Raw genomic sequence first — 16,107 nt, forward strand, 5'->3', positions numbered from 1 at the left:
GACTTGAGCTGAAGTCTGATGCTTAACTAACTGAGCCACTCAGGTACCCCTAAATAAAGTTTGTTAATCCTATTGTTCAGATCACCTGTGTCCTTATTCATTTTTATCTTGTTTGTTGTATTTGCTTCCTTCCTTCCTTCCTTCCTTCCTTCCTTCCTTCCTTCCTTCCTTCCTTCCTTCTTCCCTCCCTCCCCCCTCTCTCTTTCTTTCTTTCCTTCTTTCTTTCTAAGGCTCCATGTCCAATGTAGGGCTTGAACTCACAACCCTGAGATCAAGAGTCACATGCTCTACCAACTGAGCCAGCCAGCCTCCATTCTATTATTTTCTAAGAGCCATCTTTATTTTTTTATTTTTACTTTTTTTAGAGAGAGAGCAAGAGAGAGAGGGAGCATGTGATCAGGGGAGAGGGGCAGAGGGAGAGACAGAGAGAGACAGAGAGAGAGAATCTTTTTTTTTTATTAAAAAAAAAATTTTTTTAACATTTATTTTTGAGACAGAGAGAGACAGAGTATGAACGGGGGAGGGGCAGAGAGAGAGGGAGACACAGAATCGGAAGCAGGCTCCAGGCTCTGAGCCATCAGCCCAGAGCCTGACACGGGGCTCGAAATCACGGACCGCGAGATCGTGACCTGAGCTGAAGTCGGACGCTCAACCGACTGAGCCACCCAGGCGCCCCAAGAGAGAGACAGAGAGAGAGAATCTTAAGCAGGCTTCACACTTAGTGTAGACCCCAGCATGGGGCTTGATGCAAGCCTTGGGATCCTGACCCAAGCTGCAACCAAGAGTCGGATGCTCAACTGATTGAGCCACTCAGGCACCCCTGAGAAACATCTTTAAGTCCTTTTTGATGAGTGGGGATGGGTTTTTTTTTTCACTTTTAGTTATTTTACTCCTTACTCTATATATTTTGAGGAATATCTCCAGATGAATAGATTCCCAAATAATATACTTATGAATATATTCTTGAATAGAAATTCTTAGTAGTATGTTCTTATTAATATAATTTATCAGGAAAGAGTATGATAACAATTCCTTGGGCCCTCAGTCTCCCCCCTCCCATCTCTGCCCTCAGTCTCCATATCTCTCCATGATTCTTCTCACCATCCCCTAGTTACAGCAGCAGGGTTCTGAGGCAGATATAAATGAAAACTTCTTAAAATGCACTTAGGAAGATAAAACCAAAAATAAGTCAACCATAGGTAAATAAACTAAGCAAGGAAAAAACCTCATTAATTTGCCATTTGCTGACTTGACTTTTTTGAAATTGGGTAACATGCACAGAATCAGATTCTCTTAACCTCTCAAACATTATGTCCTTCTTTGGGAATCCAATGGCCCTCCAATAGCCCAAGGAGGAAAAGCTATTTGCTAGAATCCTTTGAATTGGAATGGAAGCGAGGAAGACAGTCCAAACAGAGCCTGTGTTTCTCTTAGACTTTATTTTTGGGCTTAAGAGAAGGGACAAAAGTGAAACACCAACTTTCTCTGCCGCTGGTAAGGCTGGGTCAACATTGTGCCACTAGGGGGCACTGAGTACAGGAAAAGATTCTTGGTGGGATTGGATTCCTGGGGCTAAGGGAGAAGGGGGTTGGGAACCTAGACTCCTGGGCCTGAGGGAGGAAGGCACTGGGAACCCAAATTCCTGAATCCCTTCTGCAGCCTATATTTAGGGGTTGAGTTTCTTGGGTCCAAGTTCTAGAAGTTAATTGTCCTGAATGGTTTTCTGTATCCAGTCAGTGAACTTGCAGAGGTTGGTGTAGACGCTTGGCACATAGGGTTGGCCACACTGGACTTGTCCAAAAGACACGAGGCCCTGAAGGGACCCGTTGCAGACCAGGGGGCCCCCAGAGTCACCCTGTTGTTGGAGAGAGAGGGAGAATCCAAAACACGGAGAGGTGGAGACGGATTGAAGTCAGAAGGGAACCAGTGACACCAAGAGACTAAGATAGGGAAATAAAAGATAACCGCACACACCTCAGAGGTCCCTTCCAGAGCCCTGACCTTAGGGAATTCTGCTCCCCTAGGTCCCAACAGCCGCTCGATTCTCCTGGGTTTGTCGTTATTCTGTTTGTTTGTTTTTTAATCTCCCCCTATGGCTTGTTTTTCTGTCTCTGACTCCCAGAGTCTCTATGCCTCTCTGCATCTCTTTGCATATTCTGTTTTTTTTTTTAAATCCCCTATTTCTCTTTGCATTTCATCTCTATGAGTCTATCTCTCTGTTTCTCCCTGAGGTATTTCTGTGTGTGTGTGTGTGTGTGTGTGTGTGTGTGTGTGTTTGCCTCCACTATCTCTGTCTCTATTTCTCATTCTCTCTTTGTTTATTTTTACTCTCATGTTTATTTCTGTTTCTCCAGTCATCTCCCCGTGTCTGTTTCTCCCCTGTACCCCTGTGTGTCTCTGCCTCCCTCCCTGCTCCATCCCCCCCACCCGTCCCCTCCCCTCCTTCCCCTGTCCCCCATCTCTCACCCTGCAGGAGTCCTTCCGGTCCTGTCCTCCACCGGCACAGAACATGCTGGGGTGAAACACGGAGGCATAGAACGCGCTGCAGATCTCCTCGGGCACCACCGAGATGTTCACGCACTGGAGCACTTGGGGCTGCCTGCCTGCGACGCAGAGCCCAGGGTCAGCCCCTCTGGCCGGGAGGAGAACTCCTCAGAGAGGGCGGACACACGCACACTCGTGAGCTCACCATTCATCAGCTGACCCCAGCCAGAAACGAGGCAAGAATCCCCAGCGGTCGGGCACTGGGAGGCGATGCTGATGTTCTGGATGGCATCCGACCTGGGCACCGACTCTTTCAACTTGATGAGCATGAGGTCGTTGGCGATAAAAGGTTTGTTGTATTCTGGGTGCTGTATGGAGAAGTTGGCCTCCATCATCAGGCTGTCTGGTTCTTGGCTGGCCTCAAGACTGTGCAGTCCCAGACCGATGGTGTAGGACCTGAGGGCCATGGGGGACGGATTAGTTTTGTGGCAACACCGTTATCTCCACAACCCCATCTCCCCGCCCCCCCCCCCTTTATCCCAACCCCATCCTCCTCGCTAAGCGCGGCGCCTGGAGCTACCCATCTGTGATCTCAAATCCTCGCCCACACACCCAATTTATCCAGCGACAAGAATTTGTCTTAACTCACTGGTGACTCAGCAGCTGAGCTGGGATTTCGCTCTTGGGCTGCCTGAGTCTTTCCAAAGCCAACAGCCCCCACTTCCCTTGCAGAGTCTTGCTTTACAGAGGTTTCCGCTCTCAGCACCGAGGCTGAGCTAAAGTTACTTCCAGGCACCCCTGCCCCCCACCGCCTCCACTCCATCCACCCGGCCCCAGGCCCTTGCCTCCGCCCCCACCCAGGCTGGCACTCACTTCTGGAAACAGTGTGCGGCTGACAGCACCCATTGCGGATGCACCAGGACGCCCCCGCAGAAAAATTCGTCTTCCGTGAACAGCGCCGCCTGCCAGGGCTGCGAGTGCGGGATGCAGTCCTCGCCGTTTATGATGTGGTTGCCGCCACCCGAGGCCTGGGATCCTGAGGGCGGATCAGGGATGGGGGCGGGCTCCGGGTGGAAACCGGGCTCCCGGGCACGTGGCCACGGGCTAGGGGCGTGGTCGTGGCTTCAAGGGTCTCGTCAGGACTGGGGATGGTCTCAGGGTGGAAACAGGGCTCCTAAGCGCAGGGATCGATGCGGGGGCGTGGGCCCGGCTGGCGGGCAGGCTCAAAAGGCAGGACTAGAGCTCTTGGGGGCGGGGGTCTCAGTGCAGGGGGGGCGTGGCCAGTGCCGCGGGGCGGGATGAGGGCGGGGCCAGGACTTCATGGGTGGAGTCAGGGATCCCAGGGGCGGGGTGAGGAGTGCGGAGGCCGGCTCAGGAGGTGGGACTAGACCTCCCGGGGGCGGGGTCCTGGTGCAGGGATTTTCTGGGCCAGACCAGGCTTCCTGGGGTGGGATACGACTCCGGAAGCGGAGATCAGAGTAAAGGAGAAGGGTCTGTCTTCCAGGGGAGTTTCAGCTTTGAGCCAGTCACACCCATCTCCAAGACCCACCTGCCATCTCCTCTGTCTCTCCCTCCCCCCGGCCCCCGCTCCCCCACAAGTGCCACACCAGCCTCGTGCAGTACCCGGGGCCACAGTCCCCTAGCGTAAGCAGAGCCCCTCATATAGGGTGCAGAGACAAGGATGACACAGTCAGACGCTCAAGGGAAGCAGTGTCGCTCTTGGTGGCCCTCAGAGTCACTCCCTCCCCGGCTCAGCCTCCTCCACAGTCGCACCAGCGACAAGCCGGTTCACACAGAAACCCCGGGGCGACGTGGGCCCCTGGGAGTCCGTGGATCAGAGACCCAGGAAGTAGGCACAGGTTTCCGGCAATGGGCGACTCTCCCAGAAGCACGACCTCCCTGTCAGCGGCACCCTGGGCTTCCCGTGTCCTCACAGCATCATCCACCGTTGTCACTCCGCAGCATATTCAGAGGCCCAGACCGTCTGACCTTCACCCAGTAACACAGTGACTCTCACGGGTTTGACCACACAGCCCATCACACTGTGTCACACACAGAGGCGTGCAAACCACACACACACACACACACACACACACAGAGTACACCAGTGGCACACACAGAAACTCCCTATGATATAAGGAATCCCATGTGCGTAACCAGAGAGCAACGGTCCCGGTTCTGTCACACAGGCAGCTTTAGTCATACCCAGGAGGACACCGAGTCATGCCTGCACAGTGACAAACACTGTGCCCTCCGGCACAGACAGCCACACCCACAACACACACTCAGATACCTGTGACACCAAGGACGAGGTACCCCAGGAACCAGCCCCAGGGGTTTCCTGCTGTGGTCATCACGCCAGCACCTGGGCACGAGGGTCAGTCTCTGGTGAGTCTGGGGACTCACAGCCCAAATCTCTCCATCTTTCTCTGTCTCCCTCTCTTACTGTCCCCTTAAGGATATTATTGGTCAGACAAGGACCTATGTATGCCACCCCTGCCCTCCAACACCCGCATCGTGGTTTGGAGATGCCAGCCCAGAGCCCCAGAACCCAGAGAGATTTAGAGAGGGAGAGAGAAAGAGGGAGAGAAAGGTGGAAAGAGAGAGAATTAGGTGGAGAGGAAGGGACGGAGGAAGTGTCCCTCTGTCTCTAAACTGGAAGAGCAGGAGCATGGAGACGTGGCCCGCGGGTCGGACTTGGGACAGAGACAGAGCACTGGCGAGAGATGATCAGAGACAGACTGAGAGCCAGAGTCACGGACAGAGATATTCAGAGACACAGAAAGAGCAGAGTCAGAGAGAGTGATGAAGAGACATTCCTAACTAGAGAGCGCGAGAGACCTTTTTGGAGAGACCTAGAGACCCAGGGTCTGGGGGCTGAGGTTCACAGTGACGCGGCACTGTAGGCAGCCTGCGCCCTTAGGGGCGGTGGGCGGGGCGGGCACCGCGGGGACGCTCACCTCGCTGCCTCTGGGCTCCGGGATCCTGCGCTGGGCTGTGCTCCCGCCTGCTGCCTCCTGAAGGGGCCCCCATGGGACTTATAAGCATCCCCGGCTGGGCTGGCCTGCCCCCTGGGGACACATTCCTGGGGTCAGGTGCTGCAAGTTTCCATCTCAGAGCTCTCCGGGCTGCCCTGGTGTCAGGCTAAGGTCAGGGGGCTCGAGGGGCTGGGAGCAGCGACCCAGAGGGGACTCAGAGCCTCACTTCTTTCTTGGTTCTGTCTCTCATTCCCTCGTATTCGTATTCTCTCCTGTTCTCTCTCATTTGCTCTGTCTCATGTTCTCTTATTTTCTCTCTCTCTCTCTCTCTCTCTCTCTCTCTCTCTGCCCCCTGCTGTGCTTCCCCAGCAAACCTTTCTGGGTTCAAATCCAGACTGCATCATGGTTTACCTTTGAAACCCTGGGGTGACTGAATCCCTCTAAGCCTCCATTTTCCCATCTGTAAAACAGGGGCACTGTTATTCCTCGCTCCCCAGATACCTCCAAAGACATAGCGCGGGGAAAGTGGCTTGGCATCGTGTCAGGCATATCGTAGGTGCCCAGTAAGTGGGAGTAAGACAAAGCCCTCGCTCGGTAAAAAGCAATTGCACACCTGCCATGCTCTGAGCTCCTGCTGTCCCAACTTGAGACGCAGGACGGAGCAAGCAAATTCTGGTGCTCACGGGGCTCACATCCTAGTAGGGGAGACAAGCAGAAAAAGTACAAGGCAATATATGGCAGTCGTGTGTGTGCAAAGAACACAGGTGACCGTAGAGTGACGGGGGCGGGGGCGGGGGACCTTCTGTGGACAAGATGATGGTTGGGGAGACAGAAGAAGGGACATTTAGGTTGACAGCCGCCATGCCATGTGAACCTTGCAGGAAAAAGAGAGAACTCGGGGTATGCGAGGCAGAGCAAGGAGAAGGAACGGGGCAGATGATGCAGGGGTGTAAATGCTGGGGAAGAAATTTGGGTTTATTTTAAGGGCAATGGGTTTTAAGCACAGGGGTAGAAGGGAGTGACACGATCTTATTTACTTTTTAGACACATCCTGCGTGGAGAAGAATGACCGTAGGGTGAGAAGGGAGCAGACACCGACACGAAGGCGGAAGGTGACAGCAGCCCAGGTGGGCGATGCTGTGGTCCAGGGGGAAGAGGAATGAATGGGCGCAGGGCTCATCCCGGAGGTAGAGTCAACATGCTGACCGACAGGTGGGAAATGGGCAGGGAGGGGAAAGGAGGCGCCAACGGTGTCTCCAAGGCTTGGTCTGACCACTTGTGGTGCCATTTGTGGAAGCGGGCAAGGAGGTGTGGGGGGCAAGGGCTGAGCCGGGGGTGCCTGTCGGGAGCCAAGCGGTTGGATGCAAGGGCAGGCAGAGGTCAGCGCTGATGAGAAGCAGTGGGGAGTCATAGCGGAGAAGTGGTGTTTAGAGCCATGGGGTTGTGTGAGATCACCTAAGGAGCAGGTGTGGACAGCACTGATGAGGGGTTGGGCAACAGATGATGGTGGTGATGAAGCATGAATGTCTGCGCTTCTCTCTGTCTCTCTGACCCTGTCGCTCGCTTTTTCTTGGTGCCTGTCTGGTCCTCTAGCTCTGTCTCCAGTTATCTGCTTGTGTTCAGTCTCCTGGTGGCACAGAGGCTTACTGGGCACAGGGAGAATTGTAGCCTGCTCCACCCTGGAGAGCCACAGGAAACGTATCCTGACCACATGCACAACGGCAGGATGGCTGTAGGGACCACCACGGGGGGCATGTCCCAGCCCCTCTGCAGCAACAGGGTTTGAGAGGGACCTCAGCAAATACCAGAGGAGCAGAAGTTAAGATGGAACCCCGCACACCAAAGGCCTGGACACTCCCCCCCCCCATTTTTCTAGCACCAACCAAGTTGAGTTTTCTGTCGCTACCTTGCAGGGGAGGACAGGAGACCCCAGAAGTGACTGAGACATTTCCTGCCTGGTGGATTTCGATCTGCCTGGGTTTTAGATCCGCTTCACTCAACACAGCAGCCACCAGCCACAGGTGGCTATTGAGCACTTGAAACGTGGCAAGTGTAGTAGAGCAACGAGCTTTGAACTGTTATTCAATTTTAACTAGTGTATTTATTTTTGTTAATGTTTATCTCTTTTTGAGAGAGAGACAGAGACAGAGTGTGAGTGGGGGAGGGGCAGAGTGAGAGGGAGACCCAGAATCCGAAGCAGGCTCCAGGCTCCGAGCTGTCAGCACAGAGCCCGACGCGGGGCTCAGACCCACAAACCGTGAGATCATGACCTGAGCCAAAGGCAGACGCTTAACCAACTGAGCCACCCAGGCGCCCCCAAATTTTAACGAATTTAAGTGTAAGCCTTGAATCCTGATTCAGTTTTTGAAAAGGTCTTAAGCACATCTGGAACCATCTGGCTACAAGAATCTACTGTTTCAAATCTAAGTTTTATAGGCTCTGCGTAGACATCAATTATTTCTAAATTTTTTTTTAATTTATTTTTGAGACAGAGAGAGACAGAGCATGAGCGGGGAGGGGCAGAGAGAGAAGGAGACACAGAATCCGAAACAGGCTCCAGGCTCTGAGCTGTCAGCACAGAGCCCGACGCGGGGCTTCAGCTCACAAACTGTGAGACCATGACCTGAGCTGAAGTTGGACACTTAACCGACTGAGCCACCCAGGCGCCCCGACATCAATTATTTTTGATGAAAACTTAGTATTTGGATGGGGATGCTGTTGCAGGTGTATTCAGTGGATTTTGAAGACTTGGTATAAAAGATTGTAAACTGTCTTATTAATTTTGTATTGATTACATGTTGGAATGATCATAATTTGGATACGTTGGGTTAAGATAAAAATATTACTGGGGCGCCTGAGTGGTTCATTCAGTTGAGCATCTGACTCTTGATTTCTGCTCAGGTCATGATCCCAGGGTCATGCAATCAAGCCTCGCATCAGGCTTTGCACTGAGCATAGAGTCTGCTTAAGATTCTCTCCATTCCCCGCCCCCCCCCCCCCCCCCGCTCGCACTCTCTCTCTCTCTAAATTAAAAAAATATATATTACTAAAATTAAACTTTTGCTTGCTTTTTTCCCCCCTTTTAGAATGTGACTACTAGAAAATTAAAAAAAAATTTTTTTTTTCAACGTTTATTTATTTTTGGGACAGAGAGAGACAGAGCATGAATGGGGGAGGGGTAGAGAGAGAGGGAGACACAGAATCAGAAGCAGGCTCCAGGCTCTGAGCCATCAGCCCAGAGCCCGACGCGGGGCTCGAACTCACGGACCGCGAGATCGTGACCTGGCTGAAGTCGGCCGCTTAACCGACTGTGCCACCCAGGCGCCCCACTAGAAAATTTTAAATTACATATTTGGTTCATGTTCTATTTTGATTGGACAGGGCTGATTTGGAGAACATAGGAACCAAATCAAATAGATCAAAGCTTAAGTGGTAGTAAGTGATCTTTTTTTATTTTTTATTATTTTTTTAATGTTTTTTATATTTGTTTTTTTTTAATTTTTTTTTTAATGTTTATTTATTTTGGGGACAGAGAGAGACAGAGCATGAACGGGGGAGGGGCAGAGAGAGAGGGAGACACAGAATCGGAAGCAGGCTCCAGGCTCTGAGCTGTCAGTACAGAGCCCAATGTGGGGCTCGAACTCATGAGTTGTGAGATCAGATCATGACCAGAGCTGAAATTGGACGCTCCACCGACTCAACCACCTAGGCACCCTGGTATTAAATGATCTTAAGTGGAAACTGCCAGAGCACTTTTTAAACTGGTTGTGGAGGTAGGGGAGGGGACGCAGTGACATTTTTTTCCCCCCTGTTTTTTTTGGTCCCCAGAAGAGTCACTGATCTCTAATAAAAAGTTCTAGAAACAGCAGATCCTTGGCTGGGCTGATCTACAATGGCCCTCGGCTGTAAAAGAAAACTAACGTGCAAACTTGGTGTAAAAGACTTTTCACCATGACGCAAAGGCCCACACATGCTCTGTCCCCCCTTTGTTCTTGCTTTGACTTCATTTTCCTCCCTCTCCCCCTTGCCCATTCCAGCCACACCTGCCTCCTCGCTGCTTTTTAGATGTGTAAATCATGTCCCCACCTCCAGGACCTTTGCACTCGCTGCTGGCTGCTGCTTCTACCCAGAATGCTCTTTGTCCACATATCTACCTGTCTCTGCCCTTATTCAGGTTTCTTCTTAAATATCCCCTCCCCAGAGGATCCTTCCCTGACGGCCCTGTGTCTCGAGTGGCCCCATTTCTTTATCCTTATTAACAGTTTATATGCCCTGATTATCAGTATAAAACTTATCTATATATAAATCTATGTCAATTTCTTATTGCTGCTGTAAGAAAACACCCCAAATTTACGGGCTTAAAACAACACCGATTTATTCTCTTACAGTTCAGAAGGCCAGAAGTCCAAAGGCAGTCTCACTGGACTGGTTCCTTCTGGAGGCTCTAAGGGTGACTCCATTTCCTTGTCTTTTCAACTTCTGGAGGCACCTGCATTCCTTAGCCCGTCTTGCCTCTTGCCTCTCTCTTGTAAGAACCTTTGTGGTTTCATTGTGCCCAGCAGCATAACCCGGGGTAACCGCCCCATCTCGAGATCTTTAATCAGACCCGCAAAGTCCCCAAGTAAGATCGCATATTCACAGGACACCCCTGTGATGGGGATTATTTTATCTGCCGCAAAATCACATGATGCGTTAATGTTTCACCTGTTCGTGGTGTCTGTCTCCTCCACTGGAACACAAGCTCCTCCATGAGGATAAAACATCCCTGCCAAGGTCACCATTGTATCCCCAGGGCCAAGAACAATGCCTGGCGCGTGGTAGGTTGTTAGTAAAGATTCGCTGAGTGAACAAATGCCCTCGAGGAGGGAAGAATTAACGCCCTTACCAACAAATTGATTTACAGTCACAGAAACAATTTCCCAGCTGATTGCACACTGATGAAGAGACAGCCTCTCAAGGTTCAAATCTCAGGTCTGCCATTCACTAGGTCAGTGACCGTGGGCAAGTTACCAAGCCTCTCTGTGCCTCTGTTTCTCATCTGTGAAATGGGAATAAATATATTACTTGTCTCATGGAATATTGAGAATATTCACTTAGTTAATACCTGTGAAGCAGTTGGTGCGGAGTCTGGTGCACATGGGAAGTACTTTGTAAGAATTCACTTTTGTTATTAATATTAATATTACTTTGCAAACACCTGAAACAGTGTTTCACGAGATGTGACGCTAACCTAACGTGAGACTCAGATTTCAATTCTTTTGACTCAATAGCCAGAAGTGGGATTCCTGATCATATAGTAATTCTACTTTTAATTTTTTGAGAAACCCCCACACTGTTTTCCACAGTGGTAGCACCATTTTGTACACCCGCCAACAGTGAACAAGGATTCCAATATCTCCATAGTCTCACCAATGCTCCTTACTTAACTCTGTTGTCGTTGTTGGGTTTTTTGCTGTTGTGGGTTTTAATTTTTTTTTTAACTTTTATTAAATTTTTTTTAACATTTATTTATTTTTTGAGAGACAGAGAGAGACAGAGCATGAACAGGGGAGGGGCAGAGAGAGAAGGAGACACAGAATCCAAAACAGGCTCCAGGCTCTGAGCTGTTGGCACAGAGCCCGACACGGGGCTCGAACTCACAAATCGGGAGATCATGACCTGAGCTAAACTCGGACACTTAACTGACTGAGCCATCCAGGCGCCCCTTGGATTTTTTTTTTAATTGCCATCCTAACAGGTGCAAGGTGATACTTCCTTGTGGTTTCGATCTCCGTTTCCCTGGTGATGAGTGGCATCATTGTTTCATATGCCTGGTGGTCATTTCTGTGTCATCTTTGGAGAAATGTCTGTTCGAGTCCTTCACTCATTTTTAAATCCAGTTATCTGGTTTTATAGGTTTTTTTGTTTGTTTGTTTTGCTATTGAATTGAAGGAGTTCCTTATATAGTTTGGATATTAACCCCTTGTTGGTTATATGGTCTGCAAGTATTTTCTCAAACTCCATAGGCCACCTGTCACTGATGATGGTTCCCTTTGCTGAACAGACACTTTTTAGTTGATGTGATTCCATTTGTCTATTTTTGGCTTGTGTTGCCTGTGATTTTGGTGTCGTATTCAAGAAATCATTGCCAAGACAACCCCCCTATTTTCTTCCAGGAGTTGGACAGTGTTGGGTCTTCTGTTTATATCTCTAATCCATTTTCAAAAAATTAAAAAAAAATGTTTATTTACTTTTGGGAGGTGGGGGAGAAGGACAGAGAGAGAGAGGGAGACACAGAAACCAAAGCAGGCTCCAGGCTCCGAGCAGTAAGCACAGAGCCCAACGTGGGGCTCGAACTCACAAGCAGTGAGATCATGACCTGAGCCGAAGTTGGACACTTAAGTGACTGAGCCTCCCAGGCGCCCTCTTTAATCCATTTTGAGTTGATTTTTGTGTAGGGTGTAAGACAGGGATCCAGTCTCATTTTTTTGCATGTGGATATCCAGTTTTCCCCACGCCATTTGTGGGAGAGGCTGTCCTTTTCCCATTCTGTATTCTTGGCACCCTTGTCTAAGATCAGTTGACCACATATGTGTGGGTTTATTCCAGGCTTTCTATTCTGGGCATTTTTTTTTTTTTTTCAGTTGGCCGCCAACATTGACAGATCAGGAAATTTCAAGCTTCTCTTGAAAAGTCAATATCGTGTCTGCATTCCCACGGTCATGATCCACCAGCAGCAGGTTCTGAGTGGCCACTGTCCTGGGGACAGCTTGCCCGTTTTCTGGCCCACACCCAGCGGTTTCCTTCATTTTCGTTACCTGCCTGGCCCCAGGAAGCAGCAGAGTTCGTGACCCCAGTGGAGGAAAAAAGTGGACACAAATACAGAAAGACTCAGGCACAAAGAGACAAGAGATAAAGTAAACCAGAAAAAAAACAACAATAATCGTCATACACTGTCATAGAGCACCTACATATAAACTTACATATAGGCTATACAAACAGTACTTATTTTGTTCCAGGCACTTCTCCAGGTTCTTCACAAACGTTAACTGGCTCAATCTCCTCAATATCCTATGAAATCGGATCTATTATCCCCCCCCCTGCCCCCACTGTACAGATGAAAAATGAGGCACGGAGAAGCTAAGAGCTGTTTACCTGTCGACCAAGTTGATAACGTGGTAGAACTGAGATCTGAACCCTCATCCCCACATCACCCACCCTGTGTGAGCCTAACCACTAGGCAACACTGCCCCCTTGTGGATTTGGAGGCACACAGGGAAAGAATAAGAGGTTGAAGGGGTGAGGCACAAAGGAAGGATTCCCAAGTTCTCCTGGGTGGGGGACTGTGGGTCTCAGCACCCAGTTCTGGTGCTAGATGGGGACAGAGGTGCAAGCAAACTCCTTGCAGACAGGGGGAGGGAGCCACCTGAACCTTGTCCTTGGCGAGCTCAAGTCCTGATCTTGATTGATCTTGGGTCTCTCAGGTTCTACAGGGAAAGGCAGGGAGTGTGGCCTGTGGAGTCAGACCCGCTCCAGTGAGACCCTGGGCAAGAGACTAAGTATTTCTTTTTTTTTTTTAATTTTTTTTTAAACGTTTATTTATTTTTGAGACAGAGAGAGACAGAGCATGAACAGGGGAGGGGCAGAGAGAGAGAGAGGGAGACACAGAATCAGAAGCAGGCTCCAGGCTCTGAGCCATCAGCCCAGAGCCCGATGCAGGGCTCGAACTCACGGACCGCGAGATCGTGACCTGAGCTGAAGTCGACGCTTAACCGACTGAGCTACCCAGGCGCCCCAAGACTAAGTATTTCTACCTCAGAGCTCAGCCACTGTTATTTCCAAGTATTGCTACCAATGTAATGATTTAATAAGTTGGGGAAATTACCATCATGTCTGTTTATTCGTGAGTCGTGGTGACCCTGGTTGTCTTCCAGAACTATCTCCTCTGTGCACCCAGATACCCACCTAAGATCATGATAATAATAACAATAGTAATAATATAATAAATAGCTCACATGCCTCGAGCAATTATAGTCAGTTTTACTTGTGTCGTTGTAATTAATCTAGTGGGATAAAGTCACGAACCTGTCTTTTTAACAAAACTACAGGGACACCTGGGTGGCTCAGTCAGTTAAGTGTTCAACTCTTGATCTCCGTTTAGGTTATGATCTCATGGTTTCGTGGGTTCGATCCCCATGTAGGGCTGTGCCCTGACAGCACAGAGCCTGCTTGGGATTCTCTCTCCCCGTCTCTCTCTGCCCCTCCCACACTCTCACTATCTCTCTCGCTCTCTCAAAATAAGAAATAAAACTTAAAAATTAAAAAAAAGAAAACAACAACAGATAAAGAAATATGACTTTCCCATTACAAGAAGAAATAATTTTTTTTCAGTAAAATCCTCTCTGACTAGATTTGTTAGGATTGCAACAGAGGTGAAAAGAAAGTACCTTTTTGTTTTTACTTACTCAAAGGGGCAATGTTAAGATTACTGGCCAATGTATGCTGAACGCATCCTCTGTAGAACTGCTTGAAGGGCTCTACGTGGATTAACTTGTTTATCTTCCCGTAAACCTTGCTGCTGTTGCTGTCTTCACGATAAACAGGGGAAACTGAGACCAGAGGACATTAGAATCATTTCCCAAGTCCACACAGTAAGAAATAGCTAGGTTTGAACTCAGAGAGACTTGCATGAGAATCTGTGTGTGTGTGTGTGTGTGTGTGTGTGTGTGTGTGTGTGTAATATCATTTCTACCCAAGTATTTGAATAGTATTTGTACTATTCCACGTGGTAATTGTACTATTTCCACATGGTACAAAAATAAAGTATGTTTATAAAAAAAGGTACACAGTGACAAATCATGACCATATCCGCCTTCTATCCTGTCCTCACCTCTTATTCAAAACATAACAAGTAGAATATGTTACTTGGGTCATCTTCAAAGGTTTCGTGGCACATAAACAGGCAAATGCAAGGACGTGTTTTTATTTTTCTCTTGCCTTTCGCCACCGGGCTGGGCTCCTAACAAAGTAAGGCGTCTCCTGGTGTTCAGAACACTTGGTTAATTATTTTTTCCTGTTATAAGCATGGAAACTTTGCAATGCCTGGTGAGTTTCAAGGTTTGTGAAACACTGTTTAGATAATTACCTAAGTTGTAAGACAATGGCTGGTGTCAAAATTACAGATGAATCATAATTATATCTATGCCTATAAAGCCTTCTGCTGGGAAGTCTTTCAGTCTGGGGGAATTTAGTGGGAGGCATTTTTTTTCCCTCCTCAAGGGATCTTGTTATTAATTTTGTGGGGCTTAGAGCTGGCCAGGAAAAAAAAAAATTGAAAAGAAAACAAGACCAGATGAAAGATGCACATAGGGAGATCTATGGCCGCGATGATTAATGTTCGTTGAGCGCTTTCAATGTGCCAGAAACGTTTTTTTTATTCTAATGTTTTATTCTGAAATAGTTCAAGACTCACAAAGAGTTGCCAAGTGGTACAGAGAATTCTCACCCAGTTTCCCTCAGTCACATCTTTCATAACCACAAAACTTTGTCAAAACCAGAAAACTGGGTTTGCTACAATAGTAGTCTGCTACAGGTCTTAGTTGAATTTCATAATTTTTATATCTCTTTCTCTGTCTTTCCCATCACCACCATCAGGATTCACAACTGTTGCATCATCAGGAAGAAAGTGTCTCGTGTTATCCCTTAAGAACCACACCCACCCCTCACCCTCAAGCCCTGACAAACACTGGTCTGTTCTCTGTCACTCTAATTCTGTGACTTTGAGAATGTGATATAAACGGGATCATATAGTATGAAATGCTGTGAAGTTGGGTTTTCCGCACTCATCATAATGTCCTCGAGGATGTAGTCACTTACATGCACAAAAGCCTGGAGTTTGTAGGTTCTGTTAGCATTCCTATTTGCAGATGGGAAAACTGAGAGCAGAGAAGTGAAGTGATCTGTCCCAGGACACACAGCAGGCAGGCGTTAAAGCTGAGATTTGAACCCAGGCAGCCTGACTCCAGGGACATTCATAGAAACAAAACAAAACAACCCACCCAACTTAGTATTAATGAACTTGATATCTTTTTTTCCTTTTTATATAATCAAAGACCCCCCCATCTCACTTTAACTGATGGCAGGGTCTGGAACTCATGTTCATAGCAGCATTTATGGATAACAGACAGAAGATGAAAATAACCCAAGTGTCCACTGACAAATGAATTGGATAAACAAAATGTGATGTCTCCATAAAATGGATTATCATTCATCCTTAAAAAGGAAGAATCTGCTGTCACATGCTACAACAGGGATGAATCTTGAGAACATTATGTGAAGGGAGAGAAGCCAGTCACGAAAATACAAGTACTTGTATGATACTTCTTATAGGAAGTATCTAAAATAGTCGAATTCAAACAGACAAAATAGAACGGTGGTTTCCGGGGGAAGGCACCTGGGGAGGGGGAATGGGGAGTTAAATATGCAATGGGTTACAAAGTTTCAGTTTTGCAAGATGAAAAGTTCTGGGGACCTGTTGTACAACAAGGTGAATATACTCAACACTACTGAGCTGTACATTTGAAAATGGATACAATGGTAAATTTCATGTTGCTTTTTTTTTTTTTTTTTTTTTTTTTTTTACAATTAAAAGTAAAATGTTGAAAAA

At 48.3% G+C, this 16,107-nt stretch overlaps 1 protein-coding gene across 2 annotated transcripts; it reads right to left on the bottom strand.

Moving 5' to 3' along the window:
• Nucleotides 1-1,419: 1,419 nt before the first annotated feature.
• On the bottom strand, nt 1,420-4,849 carry KLK4 (kallikrein related peptidase 4). 2 transcript variants are annotated; one of them, XM_086690560.1, is made up of 5 exons: nt 4,778-4,849; nt 3,358-3,520; nt 2,690-2,940; nt 2,467-2,603; nt 1,420-1,855 (listed from the first exon to the last, which is right to left on the bottom strand). In XM_086690560.1, exons 1-5 carry the CDS (start codon nt 4,836-4,838, stop codon nt 1,703-1,705), a joined length of 765 nt encoding a protein of 254 aa, XP_086546686.1. In that variant the 5' UTR covers nt 4,839-4,849; the 3' UTR covers nt 1,420-1,702. The 2 variants fall into 2 exon arrangements, with proteins under 2 accessions (XP_086546686.1, XP_086546685.1); XM_086690559.1 differs by lacking the exons at nt 3,358-3,520; nt 4,778-4,849 and adding an exon at nt 3,134-3,254.
• Between the last annotated feature and the right edge of the window lie 11,258 nt (nt 4,850-16,107).

This window comes from Puma concolor, chromosome E2, assembly GCF_028749965.1.
Source record: "Puma concolor isolate L17-30 chromosome E2, mPumCon1.1.hap2, whole genome shotgun sequence".
Taxonomy (NCBI): domain Eukaryota; kingdom Metazoa; phylum Chordata; class Mammalia; order Carnivora; family Felidae; genus Puma; species Puma concolor.